Source organism: Ranitomeya variabilis, chromosome 4 (assembly GCF_051348905.1).
Source record: "Ranitomeya variabilis isolate aRanVar5 chromosome 4, aRanVar5.hap1, whole genome shotgun sequence".
Lineage (NCBI taxonomy): Eukaryota > Metazoa > Chordata > Amphibia > Anura > Dendrobatidae > Ranitomeya > Ranitomeya variabilis.
This window is the reverse complement of record NC_135235.1, coordinates 81,614,031-81,635,585: the sequence shown is the minus strand read 5'-3', so window position 1 is coordinate 81,635,585 and position 21,555 is coordinate 81,614,031. Positions and strand designations below refer to the sequence as shown.

The 21,555-nt window shown below is 42.4% G+C and overlaps 1 protein-coding gene across 3 annotated transcripts in view; it reads left to right on the top strand.

Moving 5' to 3' along the window:
- Window positions 1-9,110, top strand: part of BICC1 (BicC family RNA binding protein 1) — a 260,245-nt gene extending 251,135 nt beyond the window's left edge. For all 3 annotated transcript variants that reach the window (XM_077258861.1, XM_077258864.1, XM_077258863.1), the window contains exons 20-21: window positions 3,610-3,709; window positions 6,960-9,110. In XM_077258861.1, the coding sequence (XP_077114976.1) occupies window positions 3,610-3,709; window positions 6,960-7,090 (231 nt within the window). In that variant the 3' untranslated portion in view covers window positions 7,091-9,110. The remainder of the gene's footprint in view (window positions 1-3,609; window positions 3,710-6,959) is intronic.
- Window positions 9,111-21,555: the final 12,445 nt, after the last annotated feature.

Sequence of the window (21,555 nt, the reverse complement as noted above, 5' to 3'; positions counted from 1 at the left end):
TTTTGGGGTCCAATTTCTTCTCTTACCCTTGGGAAAATAAAAAATTGGGGGCAAAAAGATCATTTTTGTGAAAAAATATGATTTTTTATTTTTACGGCTCTGCATTATAAACTTCTGTGAAGCACTTGGTGGGTCAAAGTGCTCACCACACATCTAGATAAGTTCCTTAGGGGGTCTACTTTCCAAAATGGTGTCACTTGTAGGGAGTTTCAATGTTTAGGCACATCAGGGGCTCTCCAAACGCAACATGGCGTCCCATCTCAATTCCAGTCAATTTTGCATTGAAAAGTCAAATGGCGCTCCTTCCCTTCCAAGCTCTGCCATGCGCCCAAACAATGGTTTACACCCACATATGGGGTATCATCGTACTCAGGACAAATTGCACAACATTTTTTGGGGTCCAATTTCTTCTCTTACCCTTGGGAAAATAAAAAATTGGGGGCAAAAAGATCATTTTTGTGAAAAAATATGATTTTTTATTTTTACGGCTCTGCATTATAAACTTCTGTGAAGCACTTGGTGGGTCAAAGTGCTCACCACACATCAAGATAAGTTCCTTAGGGGGTCTACTTTCCAAAATGGTGTCACTTGTAGGGGGTTTCAGTGTTTAGGCACATCAGGGGCTCTCCAAACGCAACATGGCGTCCCATCTCAATTCCAGTCAATTTTGCATTGAAAAGTCAAATGGCGCTCCTTTCCTTCCGAGCTCTGCCATACGCCCAAACAGTGGTTTACCCTCACATATGGGGTATCAGCGTACTCAGGACAAATTGTACAACAACTTTGGGGGTCCATTTTCTCCTGTTACCCTTGGTAAAATAAAACAAATTGGAGCTGAAATAAATTGTGTGTGAAAAAAAGTTAAATGCTCATTTTTATTTAAACATTCAAAAAATTCCTGTGAAACACCTGAAGGGTTAATAAACTTCTTGAATGTGGTTTTGAGCACCTTGAGGGGTGCAGTTTTTAGAATGGTGTCACACTTGAGTATTTTCTATCATATAGACCCCTCAAAATGACTTCAAATGAGATGTGGTCCCTAAAAAAAAATGGTGTTGTAAAAATGAGAAATTGCTGGTCAACTTTTAACCCTTATAACTCCGTCACAAAAAAAAATTTTGGTTCCAAAATTGTACTGATGTAAAGTAGACATGTGGGAAATGTTACTTATTAAGTATTTTGCGTGACATATGTCTGTGATTTAAGGGCATAAAAATTCAAAGTTGGAAAATTGCGAAATTTTCAACATTTTCGCCAAATATTCGTTTTTTTCACAAATAAATGCAAGTTATATCGAATAAATTTTACCACTAACATGAAGTACAATATGTCACGAGAAAACAATGTCAGAATCGCCAAGATCCGTCAAAGCGTTCCAGAGTTATAGCCTCATAAAGGGACAGTGGTCAGAATTGTAAAAATTGGCCCGGTCATTAACGTGCAAACCACCCTTGGGGGTGAAGGGGTTAAAACAAAGCAAGACAAAAAATTTTTTTTCCCGTGTACAGTTAGGTCCAGAAATATTTGGACAGTGACACAAGTTTTGGAATTTTCACTTTTTACCAAAACATAATATAGTTATATAGTCAGTATAAGCGTAAAGTGCAGATTCTCCACTTTAATTTGAGGGTTTTCACATCCTAATTGGAGTTAAGAATTAGGAATTAAAGCTCTTTAATATCCAGCTGCTTTTTTTTATATGGACCACAAGTAATTCGACAATTATCTCTAAAGCTCTTTAATATGCTGCATGGGCTGTTCCTGCGTTAGTTAATCATCAATTAAGCAGGTAAAAGGTTCGGAGCTGATTCCAGGTGTGGTATTTGCATTTGGAAGCTATTGCTGAAAGACTATCATTAGACTGAAAATAAAAAGAAATTCAGAAATGTTAGGAGTGGCTAAATCAACAGAACAGTTTAATATAGTCTGCAAAGAAAAAGGCACTGGTGAGCTTGGGAACTCATAAACACCTGGATGCCCTCTGAAGATAAGTGGTGGATGATTGCAGAATCCTTTCCATGGTAAATAAAAACCCCTTCACAACATCTACCCAAATGAACACTCTCCAGGAAGTAGGTGTTTCAGTATCTAATTCTACCATGAAGAGAAGTCTTCATGAGCACAAATAGATGAATCAGCACAAGGTGCAAACCATTAATCAACCTTAAAAATAGGCTAGATAAGACTTAAAAAAAAAAAAACGCTAAAGAATCCAGCCTAGTAATAGAAGAGCATTCTTTGGACAGATGAAACTACGTTTGTCCCAGTTGTAATAATACAGGAACCAGATAATATACCGTTGTTGTTAAACCTTTGTTGTCCACTTTCAGATAATTGCTTCCCTCTATCTTTTACCCCTTCATGACATATGACGTATGCTTGCGTCATATGTTGTGTCCTTACGTTGTTTTGGGCTCCGACGCTGAGCCTGCATCTTTCCCCCGCACATTGGTATTTGCGTACTCGTACTGACCAGGGAAATCCTATTTCTAGGTCAGTTATACCATAAAGTGAACATGGTAAATAAAAAAAAACAAAAAAAAAACAAAAGCCCGTTGTGGAATTGCACTGTTTTTTGCAATTTCACCCCACTTGGAATTTTTCTTTCCCCATTTTCCAGTACACTTATGTGGTAAAAAATGGTGCCATTCAAAAAGACAACTCATCCCGCAAAAAAAAAACAAGACTTCATATGGCCGTATTGATGTATATGTAAAAAAGTTATGCCTCTTGGAAGACGGGGAGTCAAAATCGCACGATGGGCCAGGGTTGAAGTGGTTGAAGACCTTTATTTTATTGGTTACAGGTTTGACCCTTCTTTCAGAACGCCGCATTAGCCGAAGCCTAACCTAAGTCAGTGATCAGCAGGGTAGGGCTGTGATATTTACCCTGCGCATTAAATTGCCACTCTATTAAACATGTACACTTGTTCCTTTGTGCTCTGTGCCTGCTCCTTGGTAGGAATCTTACCTGGGACTTGTATAAAAGTTCTGCATGAGTTAAGCTTGAAAAATATTTTGGGCAGAAAAAGCAGATTTATTTAAAAAAAAAAAAAAAAAATTGGAACGGTTTGGTTTGGAAACTGCATCCTTCATACCTCCCCATCTTAAACATAATAGGCTTGATTTGACCAAATATTGTAGGTCTTTCCAAGTAGAAATCTGGTTCTGTTCACTTGAAAATGACAGGTTTCTTTCATTCAAACCTTTTGTTGGATGTAAATTTTACTGTGTTAACCAGGGAAGAAATGATTTTCCTGGCTGCAGCACTGCTTTACTGGGTGTGTCTGGGGCAGCCATGATAATCATCTGCATGCATACCTAAAGGAAGAACTACGCAAAATATAATTGTTTTCATTCTCGGAAAGCTTCGTAGCCTCAAAGTGCTCTGGTTTTCCTCAACTGTTCTGCCTAATCGGAGACGCATGAAAATGCAGTAATCTCCCTGATTTGAGGACATGGCCCATTCTTTTTTCAGGGCCTTTTATGCCAACAATTTATACATCTTCATGTACAGTGTATAACACTTGCTAGCACAGTAAAAGGTACACTATGGTTTCTGAACTTTATAACTGATCATGATTCGATCTCCCTTATTTTTGACATTTAGATTGATCTACAGACATTCCTCACATTGACCGATCAGGATTTAAAGGAGCTTGGCATAACGACATTTGGTGCTCGGAGGAAAATGCTGCTGGCAATCTCAGGTAATGTGCCATTTGCCTTCGCTTTCAGACTGATACGCATTGTGCTGGATCCAAGCGAGTTCTGCAGATATGTCCATGTAAGTCTCGCAGGAAATGGTGGTGATTAGTGGAACTCCAGATGAAAAGACAAATGTTCCTTCAGCATATTTCTTGCAATCCAGGACTCCAGGCCATCTTCTGTGCAAGAGACTGCAACAAGGCTACTATGAAGGTAATGGAGCTCTTGTTCTAGTACCCTGCACAGAAGTTTTCCAGGATCATCACTGTACAGGGGGGAAATAGGTGACTGAGCCATAAAAATATATGGTTACCGCAGGAAAGCTGCTGGACCCAGAGATCATAGATCTAACACTGATCAAGAGAATGGGAACTTGTATGTTGAGGGTAAGCAGTTATAAAGGTCTTCTGTGGCCACTACCCAAGAAATGTATTCTAGCATTACATGAGTGACTACACAATACATGGGTACGTCAGGTCTAATGGCGGCTCGCACTCTTAATTGGAGACAGCGAGGCTCCAAGTAAACTTTTATTTAGATGCCCTTCAGATTGCACAAGAGCATTCCTGTGCACAGTCTTGATAATAATTTTTCCAGATGATTTACCAGTTCTCAAATTAAGCAGATTGGTTCAGGACATGAGAGCCAGCGTGCCACGCTAGCGTTATGTAGTATTCTTTTCTGCATTTCTTCTTTGCTATAAAACTTGGAAGGAATAAGTGCAAATGCAATAGAAAAGCTTAAATGGTCTAAGAAATAATGTGACTGACTGAGATCAGACGCCTGAGTGGTGACACACTGAATGTTTGTCTGCAGGACGAGTTGAAAAACATTTTAATCCAACGTGTTAGTCAGAGTTCATACAGCGAACAGGAACGTTAATGAAATACTTAGGAATAAGGAAGAAGGTGGTGTTTGGAGAAATTTTACATAGGGCTCTACTGCTTGTATTTGAGCTTATTTTTATTTGATCATTTTATGAAGGTGTTTTTTCCCATGAAGCGTTAATCCTAAGACCTCTTCTTAAGCTGATCAGAAACATTAGATGGCTGTCGGCTATCTCCCCCGACTTCTCCTTGTAAAGGAACTTTTGGCTCAACGTCCCTGTGTTCTTCAGACTCTGCCAGAATCACTTGCAAGTGGCTCATCTTTGCGCCGAACAGAAGAAATACCGTATTTCGCGGCATATAAGACGCACCGGACCATAAGACGCACCCCAAATTTGGGGTGAAAATTGCAGAAAAAAAGATTTTTTATAAGATGGGGGTCCGTCTTATTGTCCGAATTTACAGTATCTTACCTGAGGGCTGGTGGTGGCAGAGCAGGGTCACAGGAGGCATGGTGGCGGCAGAGGTGGGGTGATGCGGTACGGCGTGCACCTGAGCAGGGTCCCTTCCTGCTTAGGTGGGCGACGCCACGGCCTGGTGTCCATGGGAGGGTGGCAGCAGTGGTTACCGACAGAGGTGCTGGGATGAGGAAGCACAGTGAGAGGTATGGCGTGAGAGGGGTCCCTTTCCCCGGTGAGGTGATGGAAGGATCTCGTGGGCACATGGACTGGAGATGATGGAGGTAGTGGTGTACATTGTGAAGCGAGTATTCCACAGGAGCTCAGATGTCTGAGCGCCGGGAAGCGGCAAGGACTCAGACATATGAGCGCCTGTGGAATACTCGCTTCACAATGTACACCACTACCTCCATCATCTCCAGTCCATGTGCCCACGAGATCCTTCCTGAACCTTGCTGCACCCATCCTGGGAAGCAAAAGGATACAGGATACAGAGTCCAAAGTCCCGGTGAGGTGATGCAGCAGCCGGTAATGCTTACCGTGGACCGTGGCGGTGGAGATGAGGAGGCGCAGTGAGCGGGGTCCCTTTCCCCGGTGAGTTGATGCTGCAGCCCCGGTAATGCACAGAGCCGGGTGAATCCTGTTGATATCGGTGGGTGCGGCCATCTTCCTGAGGCCGCGCGTTCGCAGATGGAGCTCTAGTGCCCGGGGCTTCAGGAAAATGGCCGCCGCGATCCCCATCTGCGCACGCGCGGCATCTCGCGGCCATTTTCCTAAAGCCCCGGGCACTAGAGCTCCATCTGCGAACGCGCGGCCTCAGGAAGATGGCCGCGCGCACCAATAACAACAGGATTCACCCGGCTCTGTGCATTACCGGGGCTGCAGCATCAACTCACCGGGGAAAGGGACCCCGCTCACTGCGCCTCCTCATCTCCACCCCCACACCTCTGCCGCCGCACCTCTGCCACCGCACCTCTGCCGCCACGGTCCACGGTAAGCCTGCATTGCGCATATAAGACGCACCCCCCATTTTCCCCCCTTTTTTGGGGGGGGAAAAGTGCGTCTTATATGCCAAAAAATACGGTACTTGCTGAAAAGAAATGAGCTGGCCCATTCTCTCTCCTGACCAAATTCATTGTGGGAGCGTCAGGAAGCCACCATATATTAGATATTAAACCGATGCTTGTTGGGGCCTTTAGACTGGGTTTACATAAAAACAGTGTCACATCCTGTGGACTGCAGTCGCCACCCAAAAAGTCGTCTTGTTAAAACTAGAGATGATCGAGTTTGATCAGGCCAGGGCTTATTTGTCAGCTGATCAGCTGTTCGGCTCCGCAGCTGCATGGCTCGCTCTGCAGTGCATGGGTCGCGGCTGTGTGACAGCCTGTTTGTTAGGCTCTCCATGCATGTGCTGTGACTGTGACACAGCTGCGGTGCAGATCAGCTGATCGGCCGGTATGATCCAGGAAGCCGGGTTTCCTCTGCTGCTTATTCGGTAAGCGCTATAGCTTGCCGAATACGCCCTGACCCCATCAAATTCGCTCAACTCTAGTTAAAACCCATGCTGGCATTGATTTATGGCCCATCCAGTGAGCCTTTGGCAATAGTCTGAGATAAAACTGTACTATTGGGTGATTCTCATTGTGTTCCCTGTCCCGACGTCTGGCAGATGCAATTTTACCATGAAGATCTGGATACTCGGATATGCTCATTATAATCTCAGCGGTGCAGCCCAAGTCCTTATTCCCATTTCTTGTTGTGATCGCATCTCTATATAGGAGTAAGATATTAATAAATTGTTTTCAGATTATGAATGTCTTCAAGGATGCGTCTTTAAACAATTGCCTTAATCCCTGCTATGAAAAGGAAATACACATTTATTTTCAGCAAATTATCTACTATTGCTCACTACATTTGTATCACCCTACATTTATAGTATATTCATTTCAGAATTTTGATGTTTTCAGAACTGAATAAAAACAGAAGAAAGTTGTTTGAGCCGACCAGTATCCGATCGTCATTCTTGGAAGGAGGAGCGAGCGGAAGGCTTCCACGCCAGTATCACGCAGACATTGCCAGTGTCAGTGGTCGCTGGTAGCAGTCAGCAGGATCACAAGTGCAGAGAACCATCATGGCTGACCTGTGGACAAAACCTAGCTACAAATTCTATTTTTTTTTTCCTATTCCATCAGCACTTTAACGTCAAGGTACCACGGACCAAAGTTACGTGTTCACACAAGTACTTGTTGTTCAGAACACCAAATGTGGGATATGTTTTGTTTGACTGTGTAGACTGGACCGAAATGCAATAGCAGAAAAAAAGTTTAATGGTTTTATGTTTTAGTATTTTATGTATAACTATAATAATGTATGCACTGAAATTTTACCTTTACTGAATGAAGAATTAATCTCTCAGATCTTCGAGGGCATGACCTAATGGTTTTATTGTGAAGGAATTTTCTAGTACTCAGTAGTAGTAATAATCAGATATTTCTGCACTTTACATCCTCCCCACTGTGTCTCCTGTGGATATCTCATGTTCGCTCCTCTCCCTCCGTGTAAACAGTTTGTCACTAATCACAATCATAGCCTGATGCATTTACAGCCGCCACAATCCATCCTCTATATTATAAAGTATTTCTATGTTGCCAATGTGAGCTGGAAACTGGGAAACAGTCTGTGATTACTGGTAGATGACTTTTTTTTTTTTTTATTATTCTGTTATTTAATAATCTCTGAACGCTTACAATGAAACCAGTTCACTGTAACAGATGAAAGGACCAAGGTGGATTTTGTAGTTAGGATTTCTTATCCTTTGCACTTATCCCCAGAAATGACAATGCAAACTAACAGGAGATGAGTGATGCTTTATTGCATTTTACCTAAACCAACAGGTAACATCCCCATCTGCTTGTCCCATGGCCTTCCATTAAAAAAAGAGCTATGCCAGTTCAATTTACCAGTGCCTAATGGGGATACTCTTTGTATATTAATAACCAAAGGTGAAAATCGCGCATCAAACACATCCATCTCTTTTATACTGTGAAACCTCAAGGGAAGCCTAAAGTTAGACTACGTGACCATAATCTTGAAGGCCTTGTTACGATGATGTCTCAATTGGGGCAGCCAGGTTCCATTTTTAGAGAACTAGGAATTGCATGTACTGTAAAATTCATTGGACTGTAAGGAAATATTGTTAATCCTCTTTGTACAGAAAGCCTTAAGGCTCTAGAATGTGGAGCTTCACCAGCAGTGAGACATTCCACCTGGACAAGTGCTCTTGATTAGTGGCACCTTAAGGGTCCGAGAGCAAGGTCAACACCAGTGATTTGCTTTCATAAACAAAAATTGCCACATGACTATTTGCACACAAAGGGAATGTTTTTTTGTTAATTTTTTTTTAAAGATATATAACTATAAATCTATTATTTTGCTGCACAAAGTTACATTTATGGGCATAGGCATTGCAGCAACAAAATAACTGTTGATTTCTAAGTCGTCACTATTGAGCGGTGGTTATAGGGCTTTGCACACTACGTTTTGGTGAACCACTTCTATTTACAAATTTTGTAGTGTTAATACTAGAAAGCATTTGATGCCATATGGATCTTTTCAGAATCCCACATTTTAATAACACACATGGGTATTGAAACTTTTTATAATTTTTATAGTGTTTCCCTTTCTATACTATTAAGTTTAAATTCTATGACTTGATCTTTGAATATAGTTTTATGTGACGGGGTGTGGCACGGGAATATTCTATCACCCATAGGTACTGCAAGAGTAATCAGAACATACATTGTATGTACAATAGACCTCTAGAGAATCCTTCTCACTGCTTGTTTTTTCCTTTTTAATCCTGATCCATAAATGACAGCGTATGCCAGATTACTTCCATCCCGGCATTTGTTACTTTTATCTTGTGCCTTGAGAGTGACAAGTTATCTGTAAATGTAGAACAGATACAGATTGTATTTCATTCAGGGGTGGGAGGGGGTCAACATTTTGTTTTTGTTTGTTTTTTTACTTTTTTAATTAAATGTGGATTGTGACCATTAAAATGGAGTTTTTTAACTAATCGTGTTATTTTCAAGAAAAATAAATTTATAACCCCCAAATTGTGTAACTGTTTGGTCTTTTTTATATATATTTATTTTAGTATTTCATTCATTCTTTCTAAGTAATATAAAAACTGAAAAAGATGCAGATATTAAATAAAAATTAGAAGAGAAAGTGATATTTGTTGACTATTTTAAGGGGTTTTCCAGTCTTTTGCGTTCATGGCTTCTGATGGGTCATCAATGCCAGATCGGTGGGGAACTGAACAGTACTGCTCCGTACCCTGTAGTAGCCATTCCCATATAACATAGCTCCGCTCTTACTGATATACCAGCTGAGCTGCAGTACCTGATGATCAGCCAGCAAACAAGGAATGGGAGGTAAATATGGAAGTCATCGCCATTCGCTGCATCCGGCCACAGCAGGATCTTCAAACCGCTGAATGAGGGAGTGCTTTCAATAGTTCCCTCTGCTTTCCACCAGTAGCAACAGCAGAGATGTTAGATTGCCTCCATTTTTTTGGTTACAGTAGTGCCCTTATAGTCATGGCAACTCTTTTCACATTAGTATTTGCCAACTTTCCTCTTTATTTTTACCCCTGACCCACTTTGCTGTGAAGAAACTTTTTGAGCAATGTGTTAATGGATGCTGCACCTACTGTATTTTTTGCTGTGAGCCGAGATCAGCTTATGTAGCCACAGTGTTTGCCTTTGTGTTTTGCCTGTCGAGATTGATCCACAAGACTGAGAAAGATGGAGCATATAGCTGTCCGCAACAACGTGGCTCAATGCATATGGCAGAGAGTGGAAGTATTGGCCACCAAATGCAGAATCTATCAATTGCCCACTGATTAACATTTATGGGTACATGCAAGGACCAGCCAGTTTGGATCTATTTTTAGAAGGCAAAATATTTTTGTCTTCACTTGAATAGCAACCCTTTAGTTTTGGTATCCACTGAACACATCCATCAAAAAAATACTAAAGTTCTCAACCTATGTACGTATTTCAATAGCCCCTGTTATATTCATAAACCAGAAAGCCTGAAAACAGGGAGATGTTATATATGGAATTGCCTGATATCACAAGCCGAGAAGGTCACGAGTACCATCCGCTGTGATCTTTGGAGCGAACAGCTCTCTGCTGGCCCCTATCGTCCGGACGATTACTCGATTGGCCGCCGATCAATGCAGAAGGCCGCAGCCTGTTCGCACCACTAGGCTGGCTATTTGAAAATCAACGGCGAGCATATGGCATATACCCCTCCAGATTCCAACACCGGGAATACGTGAATACACCCAGGAATGGTCACTGTGAACTCTCCGACAACCCCAGACTACTCGCCGCCACCACTAATCTGTTTCGGTCGATTAGCCACCGCTTACGGTAGCTTATGGATTCGAGGTGTAGTTTACAGAACAGAATCAACAGAGCTATTACATTTTATATTTAATCCAAAGGGAGGCAGTGTTTATCAAAAATATACAAAAGATTTTACAAAGGGGACAAAACAATACAGTATAAACAGTTGCATAAAATAAAAGGGATTAACAGTAGAACTTACACAGATCGCAGAGACTATTAAGTTTAGCTGAAGGATAGCACTTTGATATGGCTGTAGATAAACGGGGCCCATGCATACATACATACATACAAACAAACACACACACACACAAACACACACACAAACACACACAAACATACATACATACATACATGCATACAAACATACATACAAACAAACACAAACATACATACAAACACGAACATACATACATACATACATACATGATATGTTGCCCTTTGCACATACGCTGATAATTGGGCTTGATCTTATATCAGACCCAGAGTCGTCGTCCCTTCCCCCCCCCCCGTCATGACCTCACAAGGTCCCGGTGTTGGGCTGGTCTCGGTCCTTCATGATTTTAGAAAATCCCAATTTATGCAATCATTCCTCATAGTGCGATCACAGAAGGTTGAGACTGATGTCCTCTTTTATATCTGCATTTTATCTATGCTTCAAGAACAAACATGGCCTAGCTGCTGGTGGTTATATGGCCCCTATGGATTTGGGGCCTTTTGGTGGAGGTTGTAGTTATGGGAAAAATATGGGTATTCTTGCCTAGTTATTCTGGTGCCAACAATGTACAGCTCATTAATATTGGATGAATAGAAAATAAAATATTCCATATTTTCTTCCGGAGACATACTGTCTTCTCTCTCATTGTACGGCGTGACCATGGCTAGTTGTAAAGGATGTTCTTTGATCCATTTGAGGCCCTAATAAGACCTTTCTTGTCTCTCGCTGGACAATACACATTCTTTTAGTCATCTGGACATAAAAAAGGAATCCTCGCATTTTAGTGAACCTGCTTAACATCTGTCACTGTCATTTTGCATCAAGGCATCCTTCTTTTGTCCCCTCAAGACAACTGGTAGATGAAAAGAAAAGGGAGGGGGATATGAGGGACCTCAAGGATTTTTAATATTTTCTATGACAGTGTTAATTAACCAATGATTTAACAGTAGCCTTCTTAAATAGATTGTAAAAAATCTATTGTATGCTCCTTAGGAAACAATTTAAATGGTACAATTACACTGTCCCTTGTAGCACTTAGGCTATGTGCCCACAATCCATAAGTAGCAGAGCTTTGAACACAGCACATGTTCACTGTGTTCAAAGCGCTGCCTTCTATTGAACACAGGTAAATCCGCACTTGTTCACTGAACAATGCAGATTTACAGCATTCCATACATTTCTATTGATGTAATTTCTGATGCTGAAACTAGAATCTCTACAAGAGAAATTGGCATGCTGTGGTCTTGACAGATGCGACTCATGTCAGTGTGTGTAGGTGATCGGCAGGTGTCTCAGCACGCATAGTGGACATGGGATTTCCAGAAATCCCATCCACTATGTTGTAACATCTGGCCGCTGCAGATTTGACGCTGCATACATTTCTGATTTGGTTTAATCAGGAACATGGCTATTCAACCAGTTGTATGTGTAACCCAGGAGGTTCATTAGGTGCCCATAGAGGGTACTCTGCTTCACCATGAAGACTGCCAAAGTGCCATTACTATGGTGTCAGTTGTGTAGGAATTTTTTACTCAAACTTAATTGGAACAGGGATTTCAAACTCGTACACAATGTGCTCAAATTAAATACTACTTCTACAAAATCACAGGCCAACCTTGAGATCTATAAAAAAAAAAAAATACAATTTAGGAAGTTTTTACTTTTCAAATAAAAGTATGAACCTTTTCATATGGCAACAACTTAAAGGGCAACCCCTTTAAGTTGTTGCCTTATGAAAAGGTTCATACTTTGCATTGGTATTTCCTTGCTGGCAGGGGCGTACATAGAAGTCATAGGAACCCATAGTAGAAGTTCTAATGGCGGGGCCCTTTTCCACCCAACCCTCTCACCAGAAAAAAACCTTGCCATTCGGTGGGGTCACAGAAAAACATCTCCAACTTTGCAGCCCTTACAAAGTAATTGTCCTATTAAAGCCCCTAAACTGCCCTTTCTTCGCCCCTATAAAGTATGATGCCAACAAAAGTGCTCCTCAAATTCACTGTGGGGGTATCATATTGTGTTGATCTACAGTACCCTCCACTTTCATGGTATACTGACCCCACTGTACCCCTTCAACCTCCCCGGCAAAGCATGATGACCACCAACACAGTATGATGCCCTAAATGTGATCTTCAAACAGTATGGCCCCCACGTAGTCCTCCGTACAGACTAATGGGCCCCCACGTAGTCCTCCGCACAGACTAATGGGCCCCCACGTAGTCCTCCGTACACTCTTTATATCCCCAGTATTCTTTATACTGATTGTTGATGTTCAAGGCATAAAGCCGATATAATTTGAGGGAACTGTTAAAAAAAAAAAAAAAAAAAAAAAAGTTTATGAAATTCAAGAGCTAGTGTAAAGTTAATAGTATGACACCACTTATTTCCTTTTTGGTTAGATGCAGTTTTACCACAATCTATACCTTGATTATTGGACCTCCCAAACTCCCATTAAAATCGAAAACTTTGAAACCACAGAGTTTGGGGGCACATGTTTTTATTAAATCGGATGACCACCCAAGATTGTAAAGCGGTGAATCAACTCCTCAGAGGGATCTAATCTTGACCTTTTGTAATTTAACAAAACATTCTACCCTCTTGGATCTGTGCCATTTATACTTTACAGTCTATAATTTCCAATTTTAAGGACACTTTTGTACCTTTTACAATTTCATAAGTTATAGAATATTAGAAAGAAAATTGTAAACCAAATTTCTAAATGGTTTTACCAAATGGACCGCCATAAATCAACAAAGTGAAGATTTCCTGCTATTTACCAGTTTTTTGTGATCAGATTATGTAATGTGCCAATACATTTTTTTTTTTTTTTTTTTGCTTTTGCAAAGGTTCAGATTATCCTCTACATTTAATTGATTTTTGGATATGTGCACACCAGAACATGCCTAATACTTGCACCAAATGTCTGAGTACCCCTTATAGGAGCATGTCCTTTTCTTTCTTCCCCCTCCAGCAGAACCACCTTTTACATTTTTTTTTTTATATATTTTTTTTTTCTTTACAAATTATATAACACTATAATGGCTTAAGTATGGTGCTTCGGCATCTGCACGGCCACAATATCCTTGCTCTTAGTCAGAAGTGTAGATCTATTCTTTTTCATTCAATGCCCAGTGTCCATGTTCCTGGCTCCTCGGCAGCGCAGGTGTACTTATCTGCCCTTTTGAGGGCAGAGGAAAGTACTGAAGTGCGCAGATGCCAGGAAAGGTCAGAAAGGCCCAGCACCTGCGCACTGCCGTACTTTCCTCTGCCCTCAAAAGGGCAGATAATTACGCCTGCGCAGGAGCGTGGTGCCGGGGAGCCATAACACAAGCGGAAGGGCGGCCATCATAAGAAGATGGGAGGCCCCAGACCTGCAACACCAATCGTACTGTACCGCCCCCTGGGTGAATATAATAAAACTTATTTTTCTTATCTTTCAGGTTGAATCGGGGGCTTATCTACTGCATAATACGGTGACCGTATCTTATATTGGCCAAATCTGGTGACAGGTTCACTTTAAAGTAGGGCAGAAAATGTTGTACCTGCTGGTTTTCGGCCTTGCTCAGTGGGTAAAATGGTTTGTTCCAGGCATTGTATCGAAGTAGAAATAACTTTGATCAAGAAGTTGATTGGAGAGGGAAAAACATAGTAGTACAGAAAATAATTGGCTGCTCAGCTAAAAAGATTTCCAATGCTTCAAATAGCAAGCAAAACTCAAACTACGTAGCAAGAAAATAAACACTACCATCCACATAGATCATAGAACAACAAGGTTGGCCAAGAAGCATCCAGTGATCCGCTCCAGAAAGATCAAAGATCTTCAGTTACTGGTGAGCCCTGCAACCATCAGAAGGCACCGTTTTGAAGCCAAATTATTTACAAGAAACCCTCGTAGAGTACCATTTCTAAAAAAAAAAAACCCACCTATTAAAAATGCTAATTTGCCAAAGAACACATGGACTGGCCTAAAGCACAGTGGATAGTCTATGGATAGATGAATAAGATTGTTCTTTTTGGGTCTAAAGGCTGCAGACAGTTTGTGAGATGACCCCTAAACACTCAGTTCAAGTCACAGCACACTGTAAAACATGGAGGTGCGAGCATAATGCTTTGAAGATGTTTCTCATACCATGGAGTTGGGCCCATTTATCGCATACCAGGCACCATATACTGGAAGTCATTGTGTTGCCTTAAGCCGAAGAAGAAATGCCCTTGAAATTGGTGTTTCAGCAAGACAACAACCCCAAACACACCAGCAAGTGGGCAACATCCAGGTTCCAGACTAACAAAATTGATGTTATGAAGTGGCCAGCCCAATCCCCAGCCCTTAATCAGACTGAGAATTTAGTGGAGTGACTTAAAAGAATTCTGTTTTTGATACAAAACCTTAGAATGCAAAAGAACTGTGGAATGTAGTGCAATCCGCATGGGCTGGAATATCTGTTCACAGGTGTTAGATGTTAGTTGACTCCATGCTGCTCACATGTAAAGCAGTTATCAGAAATAAAGGTTATGTAACTAAACATTATTTCACTGATCAACAGAAAAGCGAAGTCTGAAAGTTGTAAATGAAAATGCAGTTATATGCTTTTTTGAACAGCCTATATTATTCCTGATTCTTCATTTTCAGTTTAAAACTTTTGTTCACGTTTTCATTTGGAATTAATTTTGCAGCTCCCAGTGCTTTTGTGTATATGGAAATGAAAGTCATTATGAGAATTGAGCTTTTTCTCAGTAGGTTTAACGCTCTATTATTTTGCACATAACTGTATGTTTGGATCAGGTTTTGGGTGTTCCTTATCCCGCCAAGATCGGTGAAATGGAAAATCATCCGTTTTTCATTCACTTTATTTACACCAATTACAACTGAATTACCGCCCTCATTTCAATCTATTTTTCTTTTTCCCGTTACTCCTAAAACTAGAGGTAAACACACCGCCGTTTTAAACAGTGAGCTATGGTTTTTCTCTTTTCACACCAACCTCATGGTTAACAGTACCACCTGGAGTCTCTATTTGACAAGTGGTGTGGGGATAATCCTTTCTGTATTTCTATGAACATTAGCAAGTCATTTGTTTAATTACCCACATGGCCTCTTGGCAATGGTTCCGGTTAGTTGCACTTTAGAGCCCGGTTACTGGAACTTGTATTTGTGATACCGCATAGCTCCAGTCTAAGAGACAATCTAGTACTGAATTTGTTTGACAATTTGGGCCTCAGACACCAATTCACTAAAGTTTAGTGCATCAGCAAAAGGCAAGTGGCGAAATCTTTTCCCTTCCCACATCTGTACATTTCTCTCTGATTACGGTTATTGATAGCAGGTCTGTCTGTTGTATAAAAGTAAAGAAAATTAGAGACCCTGATCCCGATTTTTATCAAAAAAGCTTTTGCACCAGAAAACTCTTAAAACACTTTGAGAAGTAGCAAGATTTTTGTTTTCACGCTCGTTTCAGGCAGCTCCTCCTAAATGATGCTTAATACATAGGATCCAAGATAATAATAATTTTATTTATATAGCGCCAACATATTCTGCAGCACTTTACAATTAAGCGGGGACGTGTACAGACAATAAATTCAATACAAGTTAAGACAATTTAAACAATTAGGAGTGAGGTCCCTGCTCACAAGCTTACAATCTACAAGGAAATGGGGGGACGCAATAGGTGAAAAGTTCTTATTTCAGGTCTGACAAAGTTGTTTTTGTATCTACTCTTAGATTGTGGCGCTGACCCTGGGCTACATGGCTGTAAAATTGGGCTTTAGGTGTAATATGTGGTTAATACTTGTCATCCAATTCATGTAATTGATTACTGTCTACATCAGTATAGGGAAGGCCGGTGTGGTCTCTGACTATGGTTATTGTGTGTAGAAACTGCTAACCTGGCTAAATCTGCACATTCTCAGATTAGTGAACTGCTGCTGATGGTTATTATATAGTGTGACTGGTCAGTGACCACTTCAGGCGCAGCCAAGAGTCTTACCAGCCTGGCCAGATAATAAGACCAGATCAGAGTCTAACCCAAGCCCGCGGTGTGCACAGCGTTTGCTAGTCAAGTTGCTGAATGTTTTTGTAAACTGGCTCTCTTGTATGTTACCTAACCGTCCCCATTTAGCACTTGTCAGTCACCTAGAGTCTCACCCTTTTTAATTTTTTTCTACTGCCAATACCTCAACTTTAGGAACTAATTGTTCATTTTTGCCTAAACTATCACAAATCTTGTCAAGCACAATTGAGAGAAATCACTATTGTTGTTCACTTTACCTGTCAGGTTTTAATGTTATGGCTGATCCATTAGCGTAGCTACCGGGGGGGCAGAGGGGGCCATCACCTTGGGCCCGGAGCTCTGAGGGGCCCACCCGGAGCTACGCTACTGTAACTGTATCGGTGCGTGCAGCGCGCCGATACAGTTACATTCTGCGGCAGAGCAGGGAGAACCGATCTCCCTGCTCTGCCGCTATAGGGCCCCTGAGCAGGTGGGGGGGCCCGGTGCCAGCAGTGGGCCCCCCTCCTGTCATGGCAGGGTCAGCTGTATCGGCATCTAGCCGATACAGCTGACCGGTAATGAGGGAAGGAGCGCTGCACTCCTCCCATTCCCCACATCGTCTGACAGCGGGCTCGATGACGTCACCGCCCGGCGCCTGCTGTCAGGAGATGAGTGGGAGCAGGGAGCGCCAATGGAACAAGGAGAAAGAGAGGTGAGTATTGTGTTTTTTTTATGGGGGTGCTGTCTTATATACTGGATCTGCCTTAGGGGGGGTGTGCTGCCTTACATACAGGATCTGCCTATGGTGGGCTGCCTTATATACAGGATCTGCCTATGGGGGGCTGCCTTATATACAGGATCTGCCTATGGGGGGCTGCCTTATACAGGATCTGCCTATGGGGGGGTGCTGCCTTATGTACAGGATCTACCTATGGGGGGCTGCCTTATATATACAGGATCTGCCAATGGAGGGTGCTGCCTTATATACAGGGGCTGCCTATGGGGGGCTGCCTTATACACTATGTTCCAAATTATTATGCAAATGACATTTTTCTCGGATTTTCCTAAATGGTTGGTGCAAATGACAGTCAGTCTAATAAGTCATCACCCGTTAGAGTATACATCAAATTTTATTGAAGAAGCCTCCCAATGATAACAGTATAATCTCCAAAATGAATAAAAACTTAAAATGCACTGTTCCAAATTATTAGGCAAAGTAGAATTTCTAAACATTTGATATGTTTTAAAGAACTGAAAATTCTCATTTGTGGAATTTACAGCATTAGGAGGTCGCATCCACTGAACAAAAAGGCCTGTTAGGATGTTTTGGAGTTAAATAGCTAAGTTACATGTTAACATAGGAAACCTTCTTTGATATCACCTTCACAATTCTTGCATCCATTGAACTTGTGAGTTTTTGGAGAGTTTCTGCTTGTATTTCTTTGCATGAAGTCAGAATAGCCTCCCAGAGATGCTGTTTTGATGTGAACTGCCTCCCACCCTCATAGATCTTTTGCTTGATGATACTCTAAAGGTTCTCTATAGGATTGTGGTCAGGGGAAGATGGTGGCTACACCATGAATTTATCTCCTTTTATGCCCATAGCAGCCAATTACTCAGAGGTATTCTTTGCAGCATGAGATGGGGCATTGTCATGTATGAAGATGATTTTGCTCCTGAAGGCACGTTTCTGCTTTTTATACCATAAAGGAAAGTTGTCAGTCAGAAACTCTATATACTTTGCAGAGGTCATTTTCACACCTTCAGGAACCTTAATGGGCCCTACCAGCTGTTTCCCCATGATTCCGGCCCAAAACATGACTCCTCCACCTCATTGCAGCCTTGTTGGGACATGGTGGCCATCCACCAACCATCCACTACTCCATCCATCTGGACCATCCAGGGTTTCCTGACACTCATCAGTAAACAAGATTGTTTGGAAATTAGTCTTCATGTATGTGTGGGCCCACTGCAACCATTTCTGCTTGTGAACACTGTTTAAGGGTGGCCGAATAGTAGGTTTATGCACCACAGCAAGCCTTTGAAGGATCCTATACCTTGAGGTTCGAGGGACTCCAGAGGCACCAGCAGCTTCAAATATCTGTTTGCTGGTTTGTAATGGCTTTTTAGCAGCTGCTCTCTTAATCCAATGAACTTGCCAGAAACCTTCCTCATTATGCCTTTATCAGTACAAACACATCTGTGCTCAAATACAGCCACAAATCTCTTAACAGTACGATGATCACGCTTAAGTTTTTGGGAAATTTCTAATGTTTTCATCCCTTCACCAAGGCATTGCACTATTTGATGCTTTTCAGCAGCGGAGAGATCCTTTTTCTTTCCCATGTTACTTGAAAACTGTGACCTGCTTAATAAAGTGGAACATCATTTTTAAGTAGTTTTCCTTTAATTAGAATCACCTGGAAAACTAATTATCACATGTGTTTAAGATTGATTTCAGTGATCCATTGAGCCCTGAGACACAATACCATCCACGAGTTTATTTGAAAAACAAAACAATTGAATCTTTATGACACTTAAATCCAATTTGCATAATAATTTGGAACACAGTGTATACAGGATCTGCCTACGGGGGGCTGCCTTATATACAGGATCTGCCAATGGAGGGGGCTGCCTTATATACAGGATCTGCCTATGGGGGCTGCCTTATATACAGGATCTGCCTATGGGGGGGTACTGCCTTATACTACAGGATCTGCCTATGGGGGGTGCTCCTTATGCTACAGAATCTGCCTATGGGGGGTGCTCCTTATGCTACAGGATCTGCCTATGGGGGCTGCCTTATATACAGGATCTGCCTATGGGTGGGGTGCTGCCTTATATACAGGATCTGCCTACGGGGGGCTGCCTTATATACAGGATCTGCCTATGGGTGGGGTGCTGCCTTATATACAGGATCTGCCTATGGGGGGCTGCCTTATATACAGGATCTGCCAATGGGGGGCTGCCTTATATACTGGATCTGCCTATGAGGGGGGTGCTGCCTTGCATACAGGATCTGCCTATGGGGGTGCAGCCTTATATACAGCCTTATATACAGGATCTGCCTTTGGGGGGGTGCTGCCTTTTTTACAGGATCTGCCTATGGGGGGTGCTGCCTTATATACAGGATCTGCCTATGGGGGGGTACTGCCTTATACTACAGGATCTGCCTATGGGGGGTGCTCCTTATGCTACAGAATCTGCCTATGGGGGGTGCTCCTTATGCTACAGGATCTGTCTATGGGGGGTGCTCCTTATGCTACAGGATCTGCCTATGGGTGGGGTGCTGCCTTATATACAGGATCTGCCTATGGGGTGGGGTGCTGCCTTATATACAGGATCTGCCTATCCTATGGGGGGTGCTGTCTTATACTACAAGGCCTGCCCATGGGGGTGCTGTCTTGTATTATATTGAGGATTATCTGGCACATTATACTATATGGAGGTGATCTATGGGGGCCATCATACAGTGTGGAGATTACAGTGAAGGGGCCATTATACAGTGTTGGAGCCATCAAACAGTTTGAAGGTTAAGGGGTCAGTATACTGTGTGGGTGCATTATACTGTGTATAAGAGCATCATGCTGTGTATAGGGGAGCTGTACAGGGGGAGACTGGACATTATTAAATGTAAAGTGGGCACTTATTGTTATAGGGGATCTCAGGTTACTGTGACTCAAAGGGGCACGCAGGACAATATTACTTTCTAGGGGCAAAATGTGGGTGCTGTTTTCTAGGGCACTTGCACCCAGCATTACTATATTATAGAGGGTTGATTTAGAATTTAGAGGGCACAGAGAACCACACAGGAGGGGCAGTAATAGGGTCACATATGGCAGCAGCAGCTCAGTATTGGGGTATCAGGTGCAGTAATAGGGACACATATGGCAGCAGCGGCTCAGTATTGGGGTATCAGGTGCAGTAATAGGGACACAATGGCAGCAGCGGCTCAGTATTGGGGTATCAGGTGCAGTAATAGGGACACATACGGCAGCAGCGGCTCAGTATTGGGGTATCAGGTGCAGTAATAGGGACACATACGGCAGCAGCGGCTCGGTATTGGAGTATCAGCTGCAGTAATAGGGACACATACGGCAGAGGCTTAGTATTGGGGTATCAGGTGCAGTAATAGGGACACATACGGCCGCAGCGGCTCAGTATTGGAGTATCAGCTGCAGTAATACGGACATATACGGCAGAGGCTTAGTATTGGGGTATCAGGTGCAGTAATAGGGACACAAATAGCAGCAGCGGCTCAGTATTGGGGTATCAGGTGCAGTAATAGGGACACATGGCAGCAGCGGCTCAGTATTGGGGTATCAGGTGCAGTAATAGGGACACATACGGCAGCAGAGGCTCATTATTGGGGTATCAGATGCAGTAATAGGGTCACATACGGTAGCAGCGGCTCAGCATTGGGGTATCAATAGGATGAGGAGTTTGTGCAGGCTGGGGATAGATGATGATGGGGCTGGAATATGAGAAGTGAAATGTGTCTTTGATGTGTTCTCTGCAGACGAGTCCTGGGTGGAAGAAGTTGTCATGTCGGTCTGGGCCTGATGGAAAAGATGTGAAAAGTGAACGATTCCATCAGAAAGGACGTCAGCGGTAAGACACTATCTGTAACTCTGCTGTGATCTCTTATATGTTCTGTAGGACTGGTATCTACCACTGACCATATGGCGGTAATATCCATGTTGGTCGTTATATAGAGATTATTTTCAGTAAAATCGCGGTCATCTGCTGAGGTCCTCCTCCACTATTAGGGTGCGTCACCCAGCTGTAATCAAGGTTACCTGGTTAGGGGCCCACTCAGAAGCTTCGCCCCCCCCCTGAACCAAAACCCTAGCTACACCTCTGGGCTGATAATTCCTTATATGCAGCATATAGCATTAAATTACTGCATGGAAACCTTGACATAAGTATGAATTATCTA